The sequence below is a fragment of the Dermochelys coriacea genome, chromosome 25, assembly GCF_009764565.3.
Source record: "Dermochelys coriacea isolate rDerCor1 chromosome 25, rDerCor1.pri.v4, whole genome shotgun sequence".
In the NCBI taxonomy this organism is placed as follows: domain Eukaryota; kingdom Metazoa; phylum Chordata; order Testudines; family Dermochelyidae; genus Dermochelys; species Dermochelys coriacea.
Genome location: NC_050092.1, coordinates 11,446,310 through 11,464,611, shown reverse-complemented (window position 1 = coordinate 11,464,611; position 18,302 = coordinate 11,446,310). Strand labels below are relative to the sequence as shown.

Here is an 18,302-nt window from a genome sequence, read left to right as displayed (position 1 = left end):
TGCTGGCAATGCTCCTACTAATGCAGCCCAATATGCCATTAGCCTTCTTGGCAACAAGGGCACGCTGCTGACTCGTATCCAGCTTCTCGTCCACTGCAATCCCCAGGTCCCTTTCTGCAGAACTGCTGCTTAGCCAGTTGTCCCCCAGCCTGTGGTGGTGCCTGGGACTCTTCCATCCTAAGTGCAGGACTCTGCACTTGTCCTTGTTGAACCTCATCAGGTTTCTTTTGGCCCAATCCTCCAATTTGTCTAGGTCACTCTGGACCCTATCCCTACCCTCCAGCGTATCTACCTCTCCCCCCAGCTTAGTGTCATCTGCAAACTTGGTGAGGGTGCAATCCACGCCATCCTCCAGATCATTAATGAAGATGTTGAACAAAGCCAGTTGCCCTGAGCTGTGGCACCCTGGCCCTAACAGACATTGCTTGCGAAAGCTGCAATTCCCCTGCAGGCGGCAGTAATAGGCTTAGGTCTTTGGGGGAAACTACACTTCCCAGAAGCCCTTGTCCCTAAAGACCTCCGCAGCCATTTTACTTATCAACTTCTCCGTGCCTGTTATTTGTGGTAAAATAATTAAGTTTAATAGAATAGCTTTTTATGGGGCACAGCCCCGTGAAGCAGAAGTCAAGGGCAGGGTATACCAAAAGGGGTGATTTGTGTGTGTGGGGGGGTGGGTACCCTGAGAATTAGCAGGCGTTTACATTAGACACCTATACTTGAGGTCCTGAAAGTCTGTTTCCGGGGCCGACGTGCCTGCGCCTGCGCAGGAGCTATGTCGGCGCTTGCGCAGTGGCTCTGTCGGAGCTCGGCGCTGCTGGCTGCGTGAGGGGGACGCGCCATGGATGACGAGGAGGAGACCTACCGGCTCTGGAAGATCCGCAAGACCATCATGCAGGTGCGGGGCCCCGAGGGCGGGTAGGCAGCCCGGACTCCTGGGTTCTATCCCTGGTGGTGGGGGGGGGCGATGGGGCAGGAGCCCGGACTCCTGGGTTCTATCCCTGGTGGCGAGAGTCCGGGAGCCCGGACTCCTGGGTTCTATCCGGGGGGGGGGAGCGAGAGTCCGGGAGCCCGGACTCCTGGGTTCTATCCCTGGTGGCGGGGGGGGGGGGGGGGGGCGAGAGTCCGGGAGCCCGGACTCCTGGGTTCTATCCGGGGGGGGGGGGCGAGAGTCCGGGAGCCCGGACTCCTGGGTTCTATCCCTGGTGGCGGGGGGGGGCGAGAGTCCGGGAGCCCGGACTCCTGGGTTCTATCCCTGGTGGCGGGGGGGGGCGAGAGTCCGGGAGCCCGGACTCCTGGGTTCTATCCCTGGTGGCGGGGGGGGGGGGCGAGAGTCCGGGAGCCCGGACTCCTGGGTTCTATCCCTGGTGGCGGGGGCGGGGGGGCGAGAGCCCGGGAGCCCGGACTCCTGGGTTCTATCCCTGGTGGCGGGGGGGGGGGGGCGAGAGTCCGGGAGCCCGGACTCCTGGGTTCTATCCCTGGTGGCGGGGGGGGGGCGAGAGTCTGGGAGCCCGGACTCCTGGGTTCTATCCCTGGGGGGGGGGGGCGAGAGTCCGGGAGCCCGGACTCCGGGGTTCTATCCCTGGTGGCGGGGGGGGGGGCGAGAGTCCGGGAGCCCGGACTCCTGGGTTCTATTCCTGGGGGGGGGGGGCGAGAGTCCGGGAGCCCGGACTCCTGGGTTCTATTCCGGGGGGGGGGGGGCGAGAGTCCGGGAGCCCGGACTCCTGGGTTCTATTCCTGGGGGGGGGGGCGAGAGTCCGGGAGCCCGGACTCCTGGGTTCTATTCCTGGGGGGGGGGTCGAGAGTCCGGGAGCCCGGACTCCTGGGTTCTATTCCTGGGGGGGGGGGCGAGAGTCCGGGAGCCCGGACTCCTGGGTTCTATTCCTGGGGGGGGGGGGGGCGAGAGTCCGGGAGCCCGGACTCCTGGGTTCTATCCCTGGTGGCGGGGGGGCGAGAGCCCGGGAGCCCGGACTCCTGGGTTCTATCCCTGGTGGCGGGGGGGCGAGAGCCCGGACTCCTGGGTTCTATCCCTGGTGGCGGGGGGGCGAGAGCCCGGACTCCTGGGTTCTATCCCTGGTGGCGGGGGGGGCGATGGGGCAGGAGCCCGGACTCCTGGGTTCTGGCCTGCTCCGCACTCTCTGGGTGACTTCAGCTGAGTTCTTCCCCATCTTTGTGCTTCAGCTTCCCCATCTGTAAAATGGGTGCAGTGGTACTTCCCTGCTCTGCTGGGGGACTGGATTTATTACTGTCTGGTAAAGAATTTGGAGACCCTCAAATGCCAGGTACCAGACAGGGGCAGAGTGAAAACCATGCAATGACTATTATTGACTGAGTCCCGTGAAAGAGAAGGGTAAAGCACTGGGAGCTATCAAAGGTCTTAGCTGTAGTTGTCTGTTTGCTGTTTTCTGGAATCTGTTGTTGGGGCCTTCTCTTTCTAGAAGGCGTTTTCTCACACAGGTAGAGCAGGAGAGAGGCATGACGATGGTTAACAATATTAAGCATTTATATTGCTGTCGTGCCTCAACACCACAAGTAGGTTGGGCCCTGTTGTGCTTGATGCTGTACAGACATGATAGATAGCTCCTTAGCTCCTGCCCCAAACAGCCTAAAATCTAAAAACCAGTGATACAGTGGAAGCTGTCAAATAACCTTGGTCCAGGCTCTGGAAGTGGGAAGAATATGGGCTAGGGAGGCTTTGCTGAATGAGAAATTGGGTGGGTCACATGTGGACTGTAAAGCTGCATTTATGTCTTATATGCATCATGAGTAAATGGGAATATTGTCCTCAGCTGTGTCACGATCGGGGCTATCTGGTGACCCAGGATGAATTGGATCAGACCTTGGAAGAGTTTAAAGCCCAATTTGGCGATAAGCCCAGTGAAGGGAGACCACGGCGGACTGACCTTACAGTGCTGGTGGCCCATAATGACGATCCCACAGATCAGATGTTTGTTTTCTTCCCTGGTGAGTGTGGCGCTGTTACTCTCTGTGATGAACTGGGAGGGGTCTCGGTAAAGTTATAGGCATGAACCTCATTCTAAACTGGTGCCAGCTGCTCAGACTGGATGTAGCGCCAGCATAGAACTGATTCTTCTGCTGGTACTTAACTAGCTGAGAGAAACTGAATGGAGAGGGTGGCTTAGCTTTTTGAGAATCGGTTCTGAAGTGCCTAGGCTTCCGGGAACAAATCCTGGGTTGGATGAGCCAAGGTAGATCAGTTTAGCACCATTCAATGTGCTACTTACTGTGTGGATATCTCAGAGGGCCTGCTCGTGCCTAGAAAAATCCTGGTAGCCGTGGATTCCAGCCAGCATTTGGATAACTGCATCAGAGGTCCAATTTTGTTGGCTTTACTCAGGGCAAAACATCCCCTGAAGCCATTGAGAGTTTTGGCCAAGTACATACTGAATAGGCTGAATTCTGCAGGCTACAATCCCGACAGATTTACAGAAGGATTTTTTGGCCACTTGGCTATGCACCTGCTCTCTGTCATCCATTCTATTTCTTGGTGCAGCCTAGCACAATCTGTAACATCTGGATAGATATCTCTGAACCAACTAGTTTGTAGTGAAAACAGTTCTATTCTCTGAAGTCCCAGCTGCAGTGCTGTGGTGAATCGCTTTGCACTTCCAGAAACTGCAGGTGCAATGTACTACCTGCGCTCAGAATAGCCGCAGTGTCTTGTGCCAAAGGGGAGGCTATTAGAAACCCAGGAGAGGAATACAGGTGCATTAGTATTATTCTGCAGACCAGCTGCAGAATAAAGATAAATAAAATGCAGATCTTTCATGACAACCAGGAGTTGGATCATGTGACTTATTTATTCCTCAGAGGAGCCCAAGGTTGGGATAAAGACAATCAAGATGTACTGCCAGAGAATGCAGGAAGAGAACATCACCAGGGCTCTGATTGTGGTGCAGCAGGGCATGACTCCCTCAGCAAAGCAGGTAGGTGGTGATCCTGGATGAGGGCTGGTTGGGAGTTTATAGGATGGGGACTGAGAGTTCATAGAATGCACGCTTGAATGCCTCTGGGGTTTTTTGGTACCAAATGCACAGTGGTCTGTGTCCTGTAGATTAAACTTTTTGCTTAACTTTGTTCTCTTTAAACCAATGCGTGACCATGCCCATCACACTTGAGCACTGTGCACTTGCAGACAGTGCAGAACCCCCAGATAATGGGGCACATGAGCATTGTAGGACAGTCTTAACACCCATTTGCTAAGGCAGAACTTGTTTAGGTCATGTGTACTCAATAGGAGCTACCTACACACACAACTGTGCAACACGACTGGAACAACTTACCTAGCTTTCAGGGGACTGAGTTTAGCTAAATTTAAAGTTTTGCAAGGGTAACTCTGTTAACAAAGTTTTTTGTTGATGAATTATTAGTACCTATATATTACAGCAATGAGCATGAGAGAGTAAGACACATTCCTTGCACCAAAGATTTTATAGTCTTGGGTGGACAAGACTAAGAGTAGCTTACCAAAGGGGGAGAGATTGTGGTGAAGAAAAGCAGGCTGGAGTGATTGGGAGTAAGAGGAAACAAGGATAGAGAAATAAGGCCTCAAACTTGATGAAGGAGGAGTGGTGTGCTTGAGCAATGGGCGAAGAGAGACAGGGGCAGGAGAAGTGAGCTAAGGGGATGTTGGAAAGAAAGGAAGAGGTGATTGTGTGTTTAGCATCTTGGCTAAGAGATCCACTCTCCCTTGATTTATGTATAGATATGATTGATGTTACTGTGGGTAATACAATGGTTGTAGTGTTTGGTGCTCATTAAAGTTCTGACTAGGCAGGATCACGTTGGACTAATGTTTGCTGGGGCCCCTTCTTCTATGCTGAAGTTTAAAATCCTTTTGGTTTTTCTTTCAGTCATTGGTGGACATGGCTCCCAAATACATCCTGGAACAATTCCTGCAGCAGGAGCTGCTGATCAACATCACAGAGCATGAGGTGAGTTGGATGCTTGGGCAGCATGAAGTGAGTTCAGGATAGTTGGCTTTTACTCTGGACTATCTGGGTGTAAATCAATCCCTTGAAATTCTTTTCCTGTGTAATTTGTGTTGCTGGGTGGTGGGCCACAGATAACCATTCTAGTCTCCCTTGCCACTGCGTACAAGCCCTGGTCATCACAGGAAATAACTGTTCTCCTTTCTGATCTCAGCCTGCCTAGATCTGACTCCGCTTTTGTGTTTACAGTTGGTTCCAGAGCATGTGGTCATGACAAAGGAAGAAGTAACTGAATTATTAGCCAGATAGTATCCTTTTGTTTGCTCCAAATGTCAGTCCCTCCCCTACCAGCATGGAAGTGACTCACTCACTTTATGCTGGATATGGCTAGACCTCTGTGTATAACAGGCAGTTATGTGCTTTGTTGGCCTTGCTCCCTGCTGGGATAAAGCAGGGCCAGATGATAACCCTTCTGGTGGCAGGTTTTCCTTCACTGTTTCTCAGCAAATTGAGAGAGAACCAGCTCCCCAGGATACAGGCTGGAGATCCTGTGGCCAGATATTTTGGAATAAAGCGTGGGCAGGTAAGGAGCAAAGCAGGGTGACAGAGGTAGCCCCTGGGGAAGAGCAGCGAGACAGAGCCTCTTGAAAGCTCTGTTTTTAAGGCCTGATGGTCTATAAATAAGCACCATAGGTCTCATAACTAGTACCAAATATGGGGTCCCTGCCTCCTTCATGTATAACCCCCAGTGTGGGTAGTGGAAGCTGCACAGAGTGACAGCAGGATTTGGCCCTCCATACCTCCTCCTACCTGTTAAGAGTCTTGGGACACGGTTCTTATCGAGTTCCTTGAGTGTTACACACCCAGGATTGGGTCTTCAGGTGGCTCTGCGGGTCCCTTATCCAGAAAAAATTTCCTCCCCAGGAGAGTTGCATCTGAATGAGGAATCTTCATTGCCTTTGGGATGGGAGCTGAGTCTGTGCTGTTCAGATATCACCTCTTTTTCTACTAAAGGGTGCTATGCTGGTGGGCACCATAAGAAACCCCTCCGATGGAGAGCTGTGGCCGGGTTCTGATTCAGTGTGTTTTCCTCCCCCATGTCACTTAAAAAGCTTCATCACAGCTTCTGCATTTCTACCCTGATCTGGCTGAGCTATCCCCAGCCATCCCTGCACTGTGTAAATGGTACAGCGCCCTCACATGGAGCATTGCTGGGGGTCAAGAATCGCTTGTTAGATCACCTGCTGGGCTTCACACCCTTGGCGTTGGTGTGCAGTGGCTGATTAAACTCACTCATTCATGCCTCACAAGCACATCTGTGTAATCTGTCCCCTGCCTGTCATGCCAAGCACGTTGTACTTGTCCCCTAGCTATGGGCAGCTGTCTGGTTTCCTCCCTCGGTGCTGAGGAATCAAGCACTCTACACCCTCCTCTCCAGAGGCTGAACGCTTCTCCCTCTTCATTGGGCACCTGAGCCAATCCCTGCAGCGGGGAGCCCTGCCAGGTGAAATTCAGAGCAGCTTTTCATTGCTTGTAAACTGTTTTTGTTGCCTTTTCAGGTAGTCAAGATCATAAGACCCAGTGAGACTGCAGGGCGATACATCACCTACCGACTGGTTCAGTAGTCTATGCTGTACATCAGGTAACATTGCGGCATCTCTCTGATGGGAGTGCCTAGCTGTGATATAGTTGAACGGTGTCAGGAATGAATGTTGTAACTTCACTTCACACTAGCACTTATAAAGCAGAGATGTTTTCAACTGAACTGGACAAAACTCCAAATGGGCCCTGGAGGAGAGTTCCCTGCAGTGTATTGAAGGATGGAGTAAATGGGACCTAATGTGCATGCTCGTTATAAACCTCTCCTTGCATGGAACAAAATAAATGTTCCACATCTGGTTAGTGAAAGGGCATTTGCCATTGTGAAGTCAGAGGGTGGCTTCAGTTTGAGGTGGGGCTGGATGTGAGGCTCTTGGTGCAGGACAGAGTCTGTGCGGCAGCTTGGTGGAAGTGCAGGAGTTAGATGATGTGTCTGAACTAAAAGATGATCTTTCTCTTGAGAGAAATTCCAGCTTCTCTTTCTTCCAGGTATGGAAGAGGAATCCTGTGTTATCTGATCTACGCCCTGTCGGCTCTATGGGTTGGCTGTCATCTTAAATCCAGATCCTTGAATCTGATTTCAAGTTATATCACTATTGCAGGGAGTTTAGCTCTTCCTTTGCGCTCACTTACCTCTCTCTCCCTGGAGGCCTCCTGACTGGACTGAAGCTCAATGCCATGGGCTATTTAATTTAATTTTGAACGGAATTTTATTTTAATAAAGCTTTGTGCTACACTTGTTCTCACTGGTGCGGTGTTTCTCCAACTTCCCTTGCAGCAGAGCCTCCTGATGCCTGCTATTCCAGACTTCCCTTCTGGTAACATCTTGAGCCAGTAAGCGCTCTAATGAAGTCTGCTGCCAGTGTCCTGAGCCGTAGCTCTCACGCCTGAGTTCGTTAGCTAGCTGGACTTTTCCCTGCACGGCTCTGGCAATACTTCAGCTGCCCTGTTTGAGCAGGACGTCCTGCAGCTGACCTGACAGTGGACAAGTATCCAAGCTGTATTAACAGGAGCCTGTCTCAACACGGAGTCTCCAAAAAGCCCATAGAGACAGACAGCTTCTTCCCTCTGCCCCAGCCTCGCCTACTGACATGGAACGTCCTGCTTTCCCAGAAGGCTGTATGGGTTGAGTTCTGGTATGTATGGGAGTGTTCCAATGCTGTCTCATCCTCTAGCTCAGTGGTTCTCAAACTTTTTTTTTTCCTGCGGATCACTTGAAAATTGCTGAGGGTCTCAGAGGGCCACTTAATGATCTTTCCAAATGTTGTTTGTACCATTAGCTAATTATTGTAAAGCGCTTTGGATAAAAGCGCTATATAAAAAACTTTTTTTGTTCTACAAATAAAAGCACACAACTTGTATTTTCATATCAGTAGTTTTACCTTTCTAATGCGATGGATGTGCCCTCTCTTCCCCCGTCGCTGTAGCCCCTGAGCTGGGGCTGGGAAGGAGCGGGCAGCCCCCGAGCTGGGGAAAGTCACCACTTTCTCTGGCTGCTGCAGCCCTGCACATCCCAAATTCCTCCCATCCCCTCTTCTCACCCCACTGCCCCCTCTCACCTACCCCCTATTCCCCCCAGGCCACCACCTCACGTTACGTATGCCTCTTCTCCAAGGTCCAGGCACCTAGTTAGTGGAGCTGTGCTAATTAGGTGGGTGGCCCTTCATTCTATTGAGTGCAGCCACCTTAGAGGGAGCTGTCCACGGACCACCTGAATGAGCTCGCGGACTGCTGGTTGTCCAGGGACCACAGTTTGAGAATCTCTGCTCTAACTATTTCAAATCCCGTTTTAACCCTTCTCTAAAGCCTTTCCCATTCAAAGTATTTCTCTCCCAATTGATAAGCCTCTTCCTACCCCCAGTGCAGCATGCCTCTTACAGCTGGAGAAACTGAGGCATAGAAGTGACTTGCCCAAGGTCACACAGCAGGTTGGTGGCAAAATTGGGCATAAAACTCAGGAATCCTGACTCCCAGGCTTACGCTAGGCACTAGATTGCACTGCCTCGTATCGCTGCTCCTGTGTGTAAATATTCACTGTAGTGCACAGGAACTGAGATGCCACCGTGCAGCTGAGACCATCATGAAGATGGCAGCTCAGTCTTCTCTCCTTAGCTATGTGGCACAGCAGAGCTGATAAAGGGAGGTTTGAACACATTGCTCTGAAGTGTGGAAACGCTCATCTGAACACATCTTTATTTCTTTGAAGCATGTGAATTTGCATAGAGTACAAACGACATGAGACTTCTGTGTACAGCACGGCTGTGACTCATGTTCATATAAACATGCTCTATCTCTGGCAGCTGAACAATATACAAACACAGGATGCTTGGTACCATGCTAAGCACAAACACAGCACTTGTAACACACAAACTCCATTCCCTCTTGTGCACCCACTCAGCTGTCCATCCACACATACTCACCATATTGCCCAGGGCTAGCAGTAGGACAGGAATGTAGTGAAGCAGTTCTGATTCCTTCTCCTAAGATGGAAACAAGCTGCAGTAAAATGTAACCATTGTATTGAAGGAGAATGCAGTGAGGAGACTTCCAGTCTTCCAGCTCAGTTACAAACAAACCAGTTTGTGGTCTACTTTAGATAGGTTACCTCCACCTCTACAAGCAGCTGTATTTCTTCACCAAGGAGAAACTTCTGCCATTATTTTAACTGAGGCTTGGAGAGTTCCAGGCATCTCACATTCCTGAGTTCTTTCCACTCGCTTCAAAGATGATTGATCCTCTTAGCTCTGGAGTCTATAACATTTGGCTGAACAACAGAATCTTTATTCCTCCCTTCATAATGCAGCAGTATGTAATTACTATCCCAAAGCTGGGACGTAACCATCCATTCAGTACAGTAGTAGCTATGCCCAAGGGTGACTTGATTTGGTGGCCTCTCCCAGGCAGGGACAGCTCCAGGGGTATTTTAGGCTTCTCACACAAAAATCAGTGAAAGTCAGGAGCCTAAACCCCTGTGAGGATCTGGGCCTGAGACAGTACGAGACCCCAAATGGGTTTAGAGTGCCACGGTTCTCTCTAGTTGCTGCAGGTTGTCTGCTTAATCTGTGAGCTGGGCATAGTGACCTCTAATGGTGAAGGCTATTCTCTGAACAGGGGCAGATGTTTTTGTCCCAGCCACATGACTCCGTAAGGTGCTGAGGAAAAGTGTCTGTGCGTAAGTTATAGAAAGCAGCTTTCGCTCCTGCTGTGGCTTTTTTGTTTTTGATAGCCTCTCAATGTCGCCTATTCTCAATGGATCTCTTGGGTGAGGAGAAACAGGCCACCCTTGTTAAATTAAGCTACGAGGTGACAGGCAGCGTTGGATAGGAGCATGAGTCCGGGCAAGCAATCAGCTAGAATTTGTCTGTGTGATTGATGTCCATGACCCCCTATGCACAAGTGACAGTGGGAGCTTTATGTGCACACCATGGGGGGATGGCAGGCATTATGCTTTGACTGGATACAAAATGCAGAAAGCTGAATCCTGGAGGCAGGCTTTGTTTTCAGCTGAAACTAATAACCCTCACAACAGGCCTGGGAGGTAGTTAATGTGTACACCTGCTCTACAGAGAGATAGGTGACTTATTCAAGGGTGGAGAGGTACGGTGCTCAAATAAGAGTTCCTGAGCTCAGCTCACTAGACTGTACCCTTAAAATGACAGTTTGTGGGCTAGCAAAAGCAGCGATTGACCACACCAGCCAGCAGGTGCTCAGAGTTGGGGAGTAATGTGTATGCAGTGGGCTGGAGACTGTGACCTGACTGCTTCATGTGACTGCACCAGCACAGGTGAGTTAAACTTGGCTGGGGAGCTGGTGCTGTTTGTTCAGCTTTCTCCCTGCTCACTTACAGGGTTTAGCAACACTCTCAACCATTGCAAGAGGAACATGGAAGCCTGAGGACAGGCTGGGGTGGGAAATAAGAGGAAGTGATTTTCAGCTATTTTGTTTTAAAATCTATTTGCAAGTTTAGTCTCTTCTGCTACGGCAGTGATGTGAGCTCCTGCGTTTCTTTAAAGTCATCATGCCTGGTTCTGTTTATTCCCTAAGCTCCTTTGCCAGCTGTGTCCTTGGGCACATGTTGACAGGTCATCTAAAGAGCCCCCTACACTGGAGTGTCCAGTAGCTCAATTCAGGCAACTCCTGTCCTACTGAAGGCAGCTTGTCCTGTGGATTGGGGCAGAGAGGGCAAGTCATCAGGCTCTCAGCAAGAGGCACAGTTGGAGTGGCTGTGTCTGCATCATGGATTTCCATTCCCGTGAGCACTGTGCACCCCTTCTTTGTTGAAATTACAGTTCAAGCTCCTTTAAAACAGCTCAGGTTAGGGTACTGGCTGCCTGTAGAAGAAACTGCAGGAAGGACTAAAGAGAGCCCAGGATCCAAAGGAATTACAGCTGGGAAAACATGCCTGCCCCGTAGCACCCTCCACGCTAATTCACAGCAGTGAGTCAAGAACAGCCAGCCGCTCTCACACAGTGTCATCTACGATTTTGCCGAGAGGAAGAAAGACCATAAATAAGCTGGGTGTGGAAAGGCAGATCATTAGTTAAGTCCCATGTTTCAGGAGTACCCGGGTTCTTGCAGTTGACTTGTAGCTGCAATTGGCATGCCTGGGCCAGTCAGCCATAAGCGTTTGTGCCTTACACAGCCTCAATACGTGAAGTTCCCCATCCCACCCAAGTTATACAGGAGGACAGCAGTGACTTTCACCTTCCTGCCAAAGCTGGCTACTCTCAAACCTGCCTCTAGAAGCTTTATCCCCCCTCTACTGACCAGCTGTTGGTGCTTGGGTGACACCTATGCGAGGTTGTGGTAGGTAATTGCCCAAAAGCTGTCCATGGTGCCACTCCCACTGCTGTGTGTGGCATCCTATCTGCCACCACAGAGCCTATGCATCTCCATGGTACAAAGCGTTCTGGGATCTACTCCGTACAAACATAAGAGATTTATTCTGCCACCTGGGATGCTTAGACTTGAGTGGAAAGAAGGTGGTGCTTTCTTAAAACAGGTTAGTTAAACGCAAAGCACTCTATTATCCCTTCCTAGCCCTGGGAGCTGGAGTTTTCAGTAATCGCTGCAGCGGATTAGACACTTCAGTAGCTGCATCTCTGTTCTTGAAGAGCTATTTAAATAAAGGTGAGTTTAAACCCTCTGCAGCAGCATAGCATAGGTACAGCCAGGACTGGACCCCTTCCCAATCCAACAGGACAAGGTCAAATCCACCCTTGTTGGACTTCTCCTCTCAAAGGAATATGCTTTATGGCTATAGTTACTGTCTAGCTGAGGCTGTGGTACTGCAAGGACACCTCGTCGTCTGACTGATTAGAACATCCATGCAGAGGGGGTTTGTATGGAAGCTCCAGTCACTAGGTAAAGGTGACTACTGTCTGCAGCTAGCATACGAAACCCTTGTGAGCTCCCTGAGGTTTGGCTGCGCTTGACCCCTCCCTTCCCTGAATATGCACAGCATCGCCCTTTGCGTAGCTGCGTGCGGGTAGCCTCTCTGGCCAGCCACCCTGCCCCGTTGTGCATTGCATAGCCTTTGCACGGTGGCCTAGACAAACCTGGGCTGCCATTCGCTGGCTGACCTCACTACTATCGTGCTGTCCCGTAGCCGAACAGCGGGCAGCAGCCTGTGCCCCCGGCAGCACTCAGACAGCAGCGTGTTATTGGACTGGTTTGTGTTACAGTCAGAAAGAGGTCTCTCTTGCTGGCCTGCCTTGCCATCCATCTCCGAGACGGATTCCTCTTCGGGGTCGCTCTGCTCTTCCTCCCCTGCTGGGTTGCGCTGCAGGGAAGAGGTGCACTCTGCGTCCAACTGGCCCACGCTGCCGGTCATGCTCAGCTGCCCCTCGCTCACGTTGTCGCAGAATGGAGCCTCGTCCGTGCTTGTCTCGCTTTCTTGCTTTACCAGCCGCTGCCGCGGGGCTCCCTCCTCTGTAGCCGGCAGCTCCGCCCCCTCTTCCAACTCCGAGTCGGAATCTATCGAGCGGTCACCAGATTCTGCAGGACACGCATGACTTTCTATAACCTTCCAGCCCCACTAGCAAGACCCTGGTACACTAGAGCCACGTGCCAGGATGGGGAAGGTTTATACGTTAACACTGGTATTGCCACTAGTGGCTCTGGGTCTCTACTACTCCCCTCTTTCTCCTGCAAAATGGGCACTGCCAGACTGGACAGTTTTTCTGCCCTTAGAGAGATCAACCCGTTGGTCGCAGAGGGTCCCAGTGGCAATTTTCTCTACAGCAGCAAGATCTGCATCCATTCAGCTGTGATGGAAATGAGAGCAGAGTGGAGGTTGCTCTGAAGTAAGAATGGATGGGAGGGCTGAGCTGAGACCAACGACTTGTATGTCTACACAGGGCAACTTCACAGCGCAGGCCAAAATGATCAACAAAACTGGGGCCCCATGGGCACCTTCCACTGGCCAGATGCAGCATGAGCTCTACCAGTGTTCCCTGATAGCCAAAGGCCACCTCTTAGGGCTGAAGCTTTGTTATTCTTTGTCCATTGAGCCCTTAGCCTCCCTTAGCCTCCCTCATGAGAATGACCCATGGGGCTCAGCTAGTCTCAATAGCAACTTGGACACGTGCCCACTAGGATAATGAAATTCACTGGTGGTAACTTCTGGTCATTCTCAACCTGGGGCTAGTTTGGAGCTAGTAGCTTGGAGGTGAACAACTCTCTGGAGCTACCTTTGCATCGTTCAGCAGTCTTGGAACATCGGGGGGAGGGCAGGGCCTGCCTGTGGCTGTCACTCACCTCCGAACGGATCGGCGTTGTTCTCTGAATCCTCCTTCTCCAAGGACACCTCTAGGTTCGGGATGTTGGTGTGTGGAAGGGGGGCTTTGTTGTCCTGGGAGGGAAGGTGGAAGAGGAGCAAGGTGAACAAATGGGGTGGGGGAAGGGGCCGTTGCAATGCTCTGCTGTTCTCAACCTAAATTAAGGTCCTTTAAAGCCAGATCACAACACTCCCTTACCTTGCTCTTGGCTATAAGGGAAATGTGTCATGAACCCCCATTCAGAAGAACAAAAGCATAATTGGGTCAGTCTGTCTCGGTATTTTAAAATGGGGGTGATAATCCATCCTTCCTCCCCCTCCTTTTCTGTCTTGTCTACTGTATGTTTGTACAGGCGTGGGGCCTTGATCCTTGCAGGGGCCCTCCTCCAAATACTATGGTCATACCAATAGTAACAACTACCAAGCTTCTGGTAAACACAATACGGCAGCGTATCCTGACACGAGGGCTGCCTGAGAATCTATCCCCAAAGAAGGTAGCTGGCTGAATCCTGGCTAAAATTCTGCTCTCGGGCTTGGCACGAATGACACTTTGAAAAGTTGTTGGACGCCAGATAGGTAGGAGGCTTCCTTCCTTCCTTGCAGCATGCAGGGCCTGGTCAGCTCAGCTCCCTTTGTTCCCTTCTTCTGATGGTGGCCTGTCCTAGGTCAGAGAGATTGCTCTGCTTCATCTGTGGGGTGCTGGCTGCTTTTCCCTTCCTTTTAAAGCCTGTTCATGTCACACCCTCCTCTCCTACTCACCCTCGTTCCTGTTGCTGGCACCAAAAGGCCCAGTGCAAGCAGAAATAGAAGGTCTCATTAGATAAGTGCTCCCCCACCCCAATTCTAGGACTTGGAACTCGACTTGGAGGGACTCCCACCTGGCTAGAGCGCCTGGTCCTCTCTTCGGCATCCTCAGTGTGTTTGTCAGAGTCAGTCAGCAGCTGAGCTCCCTTGTTCTCGAAAATGGTTGAGTAGAAGATGATGAGGGCCTCGATGATGCGAGCCTGGTGGGGGTAATCGACCAGCGAGGACAGGGAGATGGTGGCCTCGGTGGGCCGGGGGTGCATCAGCGTTGGCCCGAAGACAATGCCCAGGTTGCTCGAGGTCATTTTGTTGTCCTGTTCTACTTCCACAATCCTGAAGGAGCCGGGGAGCAGGAAAAGACGTGTTCAGGGGAGAACAGGATGGGGCGGGGGTGAAGAGAGAAAGGGACGACAGATGGAACTCGTACGGCACAGGGGATGCTCTGCCTGTGGTCCAGGTATCCCACTTCTCCGGGCGGAGTGACAGCGTCTGTATGGGAGGAGAGACCACCCCCACCCCCCGCTAGTTCTGGAGAGGACTCCGCTGCCCTCAGACCTAACTTCCATTTTTGGAGGGGAGGCTGCCTGAACCCCCACTCTCCCATTTCAAGGATGGGGGGTTGGCGGGTGTTGCAGCATCACTAACAACCCCGCCTTGCAGTTCTCCTCACCCCTCCTCACCTTCTCAGGTGCTGCATGATGTACTGCAGCGTGGCCAAGTTCTGCCGTGGAAGCTCCTTCAGCAGCTCCTTCAACTTTGTCACTAATATCACCACCATCTTGTCCGTCTCAGCTCCCTTGTCCACCAGCTCGGGACCTCCCTTCCCAGCCTTGGTCTTGGTCTCGCCCCCACCTTGCAGGCTTTCTTTGGCCAGGCCCATGAGTTCATTGTACAGTCGGAAGGGCATGATGGGTTCTGGCAACTTCAAGAAAGAACAGACAGGGGAGATGGCTCCATGAAGGCAAATGCACAAACACAGCACTCACCAGGGCCACGGCTGTAAAGCAACTTCAGATAACAGGAGATGCCCCTAGGCTCTGGGGTGGCCCTCTCCTTCCTGAATCTGCTCCCTGTCCTAGCTCACTGAGCCGAGAAAACTCTTGTCCTTTCTACAGCAAACTTCTATGGCAAGAAGAAAAGGAGGACTTGTGGCACCTTAGAGACTAACAAATTTATTTGAGCAAAAGCTTTCGTGAGCTACAGCTCACTTCATCGGATGTTAGTTTTTAAGGTGCCACAAGTCCTCCTTTTCTTTTTGCGAATACAGACTAACATGGCTACTACTCTGAAACCTGTCATTCTATGGCAAGGGAACCTCCCAAACGCTCCCGAGCTACCTACAATGCAGTGAGGGAAGGAAAGGGCCTCTCTCTCTCAGCCTCCCCTGCTTGCTAGGCACTCAGTCATCAGAAACCCGGCTTTACCCCTGTGCCATGTAAATTCAGCCCTATATTGCCATTTATTCCTGTAAATTACACACTCGTTTATCCCAGAACTTTGGATTTACCTAGCATCTTCCCTCCCAGTGCACTATAGGCCATGCAGCCACCTCTGGGGTTGAGCAGGCAACCTGCTGCACAATGCTGAGGGGAGACTTTGGCCAAGGACGTTTTTGGGGGCTCGCTAATGGCCCCGGGAAGCAAACACGAACTTGGTTTTGCAAACTGTACGGAACTCAGTTTAGCCGCCATGGAGGCCAGAGGGCAGCGTCAGTGCTGTTGGCATTCAAAAGTCTGTTTCCAGGGAATCTTGATGCTTCAAACCTTTAAGCACCAACCACTGAGCCGTTCCCTCTGGCATGTCTGAGTGATGACACGGAGACTTCCTGTCTCATGAATCATGAAGACTTCCTGTCGCTTTGGCTTGGTTTTCAGGCTGCTCTAACTAGGGACTTGAAAACAGAGTCTAACGTTGATCGGCTTCTCTCTTTCCCCTGCTTGGCTGTCCTGTCTTTCCAAACAGGCGACAGGTCATGTCCTCAGCTGCTGTAGTTCAGCATAGTTCCACTGCCTTCAAAGAGTCCCTGCCCACTTGGAGACTAGGGGAGGGTCTGGCTTTCGTGTCAGACTGTCCATAAACCCCTGCCCCTAAGGAGTTAACAGGTACGAGGTTACCAAACCCACAGTCTAGAGCTAAAGAGACAAGCTGCTTCCCCTTCTGCCTTGCAGCGTCTGTTGTTTGAGGATGTGGGTCGCCCGTTTTAATGGGCTAGTTTCACATGCTGGGGCCTTGGCCAAAGGAGAATTGGGAGAGTCGTCGGTACCAACCACCTTGAACGCCAAGGCATGAACAACAGCCACTGCATCAGAACTGGCCTTGCAGGGGTGTGTGTCTGTCTGTCTGTCTGTCTAGTGCTGGGTTCACAGAATGAAGCTTGCAAATCACCCCCAGACCAGGCCCAGCATGAGCAGTGGCCAGGCAAGAATCCCCCATAATGTGCCCCTTGCCCATACATCCCCAACTGCATGCCTTATCTCTGACTTGGAGGGACACCCTCTAGGCATGGGTGAAATCTGTCTCTGTGGTGTGTCCCTGAAGGGGTGAATTGGTGGACTGGCAACTGCCATGGCAGTTTTGCAGTGGGCACCTGTCCACTAAGAAATGATCTCATTGAATGCAGGCTGCCAAAGAACCACTAGGTGGAACATCTTCAGCAGTGTTGTCAAGCATTCAAAAATCGTGAGTCATCTCATCCCCAAAATAAAGCAGGAGTGTTTTGTTTGTTTAGCAACTAATAGATTTGGGGGGGGGGGTTGTACTTTCCTTTTGGTTTCAGAGCCACTGAGTTCACAAAGGGCTACAAATTTGCTTTTGCTCTAGATGAAAGATGACATTTTGGGGGGAAGTCCTTTCTTTCAGGAGTTGGGACTTTAAGAAAAAAACACCAAAGAGCAGGATAAAATCCCCAAAGTTGGCAATGCTGCTTTAGGTTCCTACTGGCCTGCTTTGAATTTGGATACATGATTTCAATACCTTAGGTCTCTACCATTGGCATGGACCAGCCAGTATACAGAGTTTAACCCTAGTCTATGTCTGAACTCCTTCTGCCAGAGGTGACCCAATGGGGCTGGGTATGATCCCTGAAAAGACTTCCTTTGGCGATTCTCCACCTCATGCAGTGCAGAGAGAATCGTGGCGGGTCAGGAACTTGTTACCTGTCGCAAGTAGAGCTTCAGGACGTTGCTGATATCGTGAGGGGAGGCTTGGGACAGCTCCACCAGCTCCTTCCCATTCTCAAATGCCTGGCAAAGCTTCTCCACGCGTGTCTTCACGCCGTTGACCCGATAGATGCCCTGCAAAGGGGAACATGAGGTTAAAAGGAGACCAGGAGGGGTGTTTCGCTACCAGCTCACCCAGCAGAGTGGGCTTATCACCCCATGCCTGGTTCTGTGGTTAGAAACAACAAATCAAAGGCTGGGACTGTTCCTCTTGGAAAGGAGATGACTTGGGCTGGGGGGTAGGAGAGAGGTCTGTAAAATCGTGAAGGGTTTGGAGAAAGTGAATAAGGACGTGTTATTTACCCCTTTGCATAATACATGAACCAAGGGTCACCCAATGAAATGAATAGGCCGCAGGTTTAAAACAAACAAAAGGAAGTACTTCGTCACCCAACGCACAGGCAACCTGTTGAACTCATTGCCAGGGGATGTTGTGAAGGCCAAAAGTATCATGGGGTTCAAAAAAGAATTAGGTAAGTTCATGGCGGATAGGTCCATCAATAGCTATTAGCCAAGATGGACAGGGACGCTGCCCCCACCCTCTGGGTGGCCCTAGCCTCCGACTGCCAGAAGCTGGGAGTAGACGACAGGAGATGGATCATTCAGTGATTGCCTGTTTTGCTCATTCCCTCTAAAGCACCTTGCATTGGCCACTGTCAGAAGACAGGACACTAGGCTAGGTGGGCCATTGGTGTGACCCAGTATGACTGATCTTATGTTGTTAGTAAAAAGAAAAGGAGTACTTGTGGCACCTTAGAGACTAACAAATTTATTAGAGCATAAGCTTTCGTGAGCTACAGCTCACTTCATCGCAGTGAGCTGTAGCTCACGAAAGCTTATGCTCTAATAAATTTGTTAGTCTCCAAGGTGCCACAAGTACTCCTTTTCTTTTTGCGAATACAGACTAACATGGCTGCTACTCTGAAATATGTTGTTAGTAGTTAGTTATATATC

At 51.1% G+C, this 18,302-nt stretch overlaps 2 protein-coding genes across 4 annotated transcripts in view; one reads left to right on the top strand and one right to left on the bottom strand.

Annotated features, from left to right (window-relative positions):
- Nucleotides 1-740: 740 nt before the first annotated feature.
- POLR2E (RNA polymerase II, I and III subunit E) lies at nucleotides 741-7,909 on the top strand. 2 transcript variants are annotated; one of them, XM_038384090.2, is made up of 8 exons: nucleotides 741-895; nucleotides 2,787-2,961; nucleotides 3,829-3,944; nucleotides 4,872-4,952; nucleotides 5,199-5,257; nucleotides 5,454-5,532; nucleotides 6,509-6,591; nucleotides 7,327-7,909. In XM_038384090.2, exons 1-7 carry the CDS (start codon nucleotides 839-841, stop codon nucleotides 6,572-6,574), a joined length of 633 nt encoding a protein of 210 aa, XP_038240018.1. In that variant the 5' UTR covers nucleotides 741-838; the 3' UTR covers nucleotides 6,575-6,591; nucleotides 7,327-7,909. The 2 variants fall into 2 exon arrangements, with proteins under 2 accessions (XP_038240018.1, XP_038240017.1); XM_038384089.2 differs by lacking the exon at nucleotides 7,327-7,909 and adding an exon at nucleotides 7,038-7,285.
- Nucleotides 7,910-8,719: 810 nt separating this feature from the next.
- Nucleotides 8,720-18,302, bottom strand: part of ARHGAP45 (Rho GTPase activating protein 45) — a 46,101-nt gene continuing 36,518 nt past the window's right edge. For both annotated transcript variants that reach the window (XM_038384051.2, XM_038384050.2), the window contains exons 19-23: nucleotides 17,286-17,423; nucleotides 14,811-15,052; nucleotides 14,205-14,463; nucleotides 13,308-13,401; nucleotides 8,720-12,545 (exon numbers count right to left, since the gene is read on the bottom strand). In XM_038384051.2, the coding sequence (XP_038239979.1) occupies nucleotides 12,097-12,545; nucleotides 13,308-13,401; nucleotides 14,205-14,463; nucleotides 14,811-15,052; nucleotides 17,286-17,423 (1,182 nt within the window). In that variant the 3' untranslated portion in view covers nucleotides 8,720-12,096. The remainder of the gene's footprint in view (nucleotides 12,546-13,307; nucleotides 13,402-14,204; nucleotides 14,464-14,810; nucleotides 15,053-17,285; nucleotides 17,424-18,302) is intronic.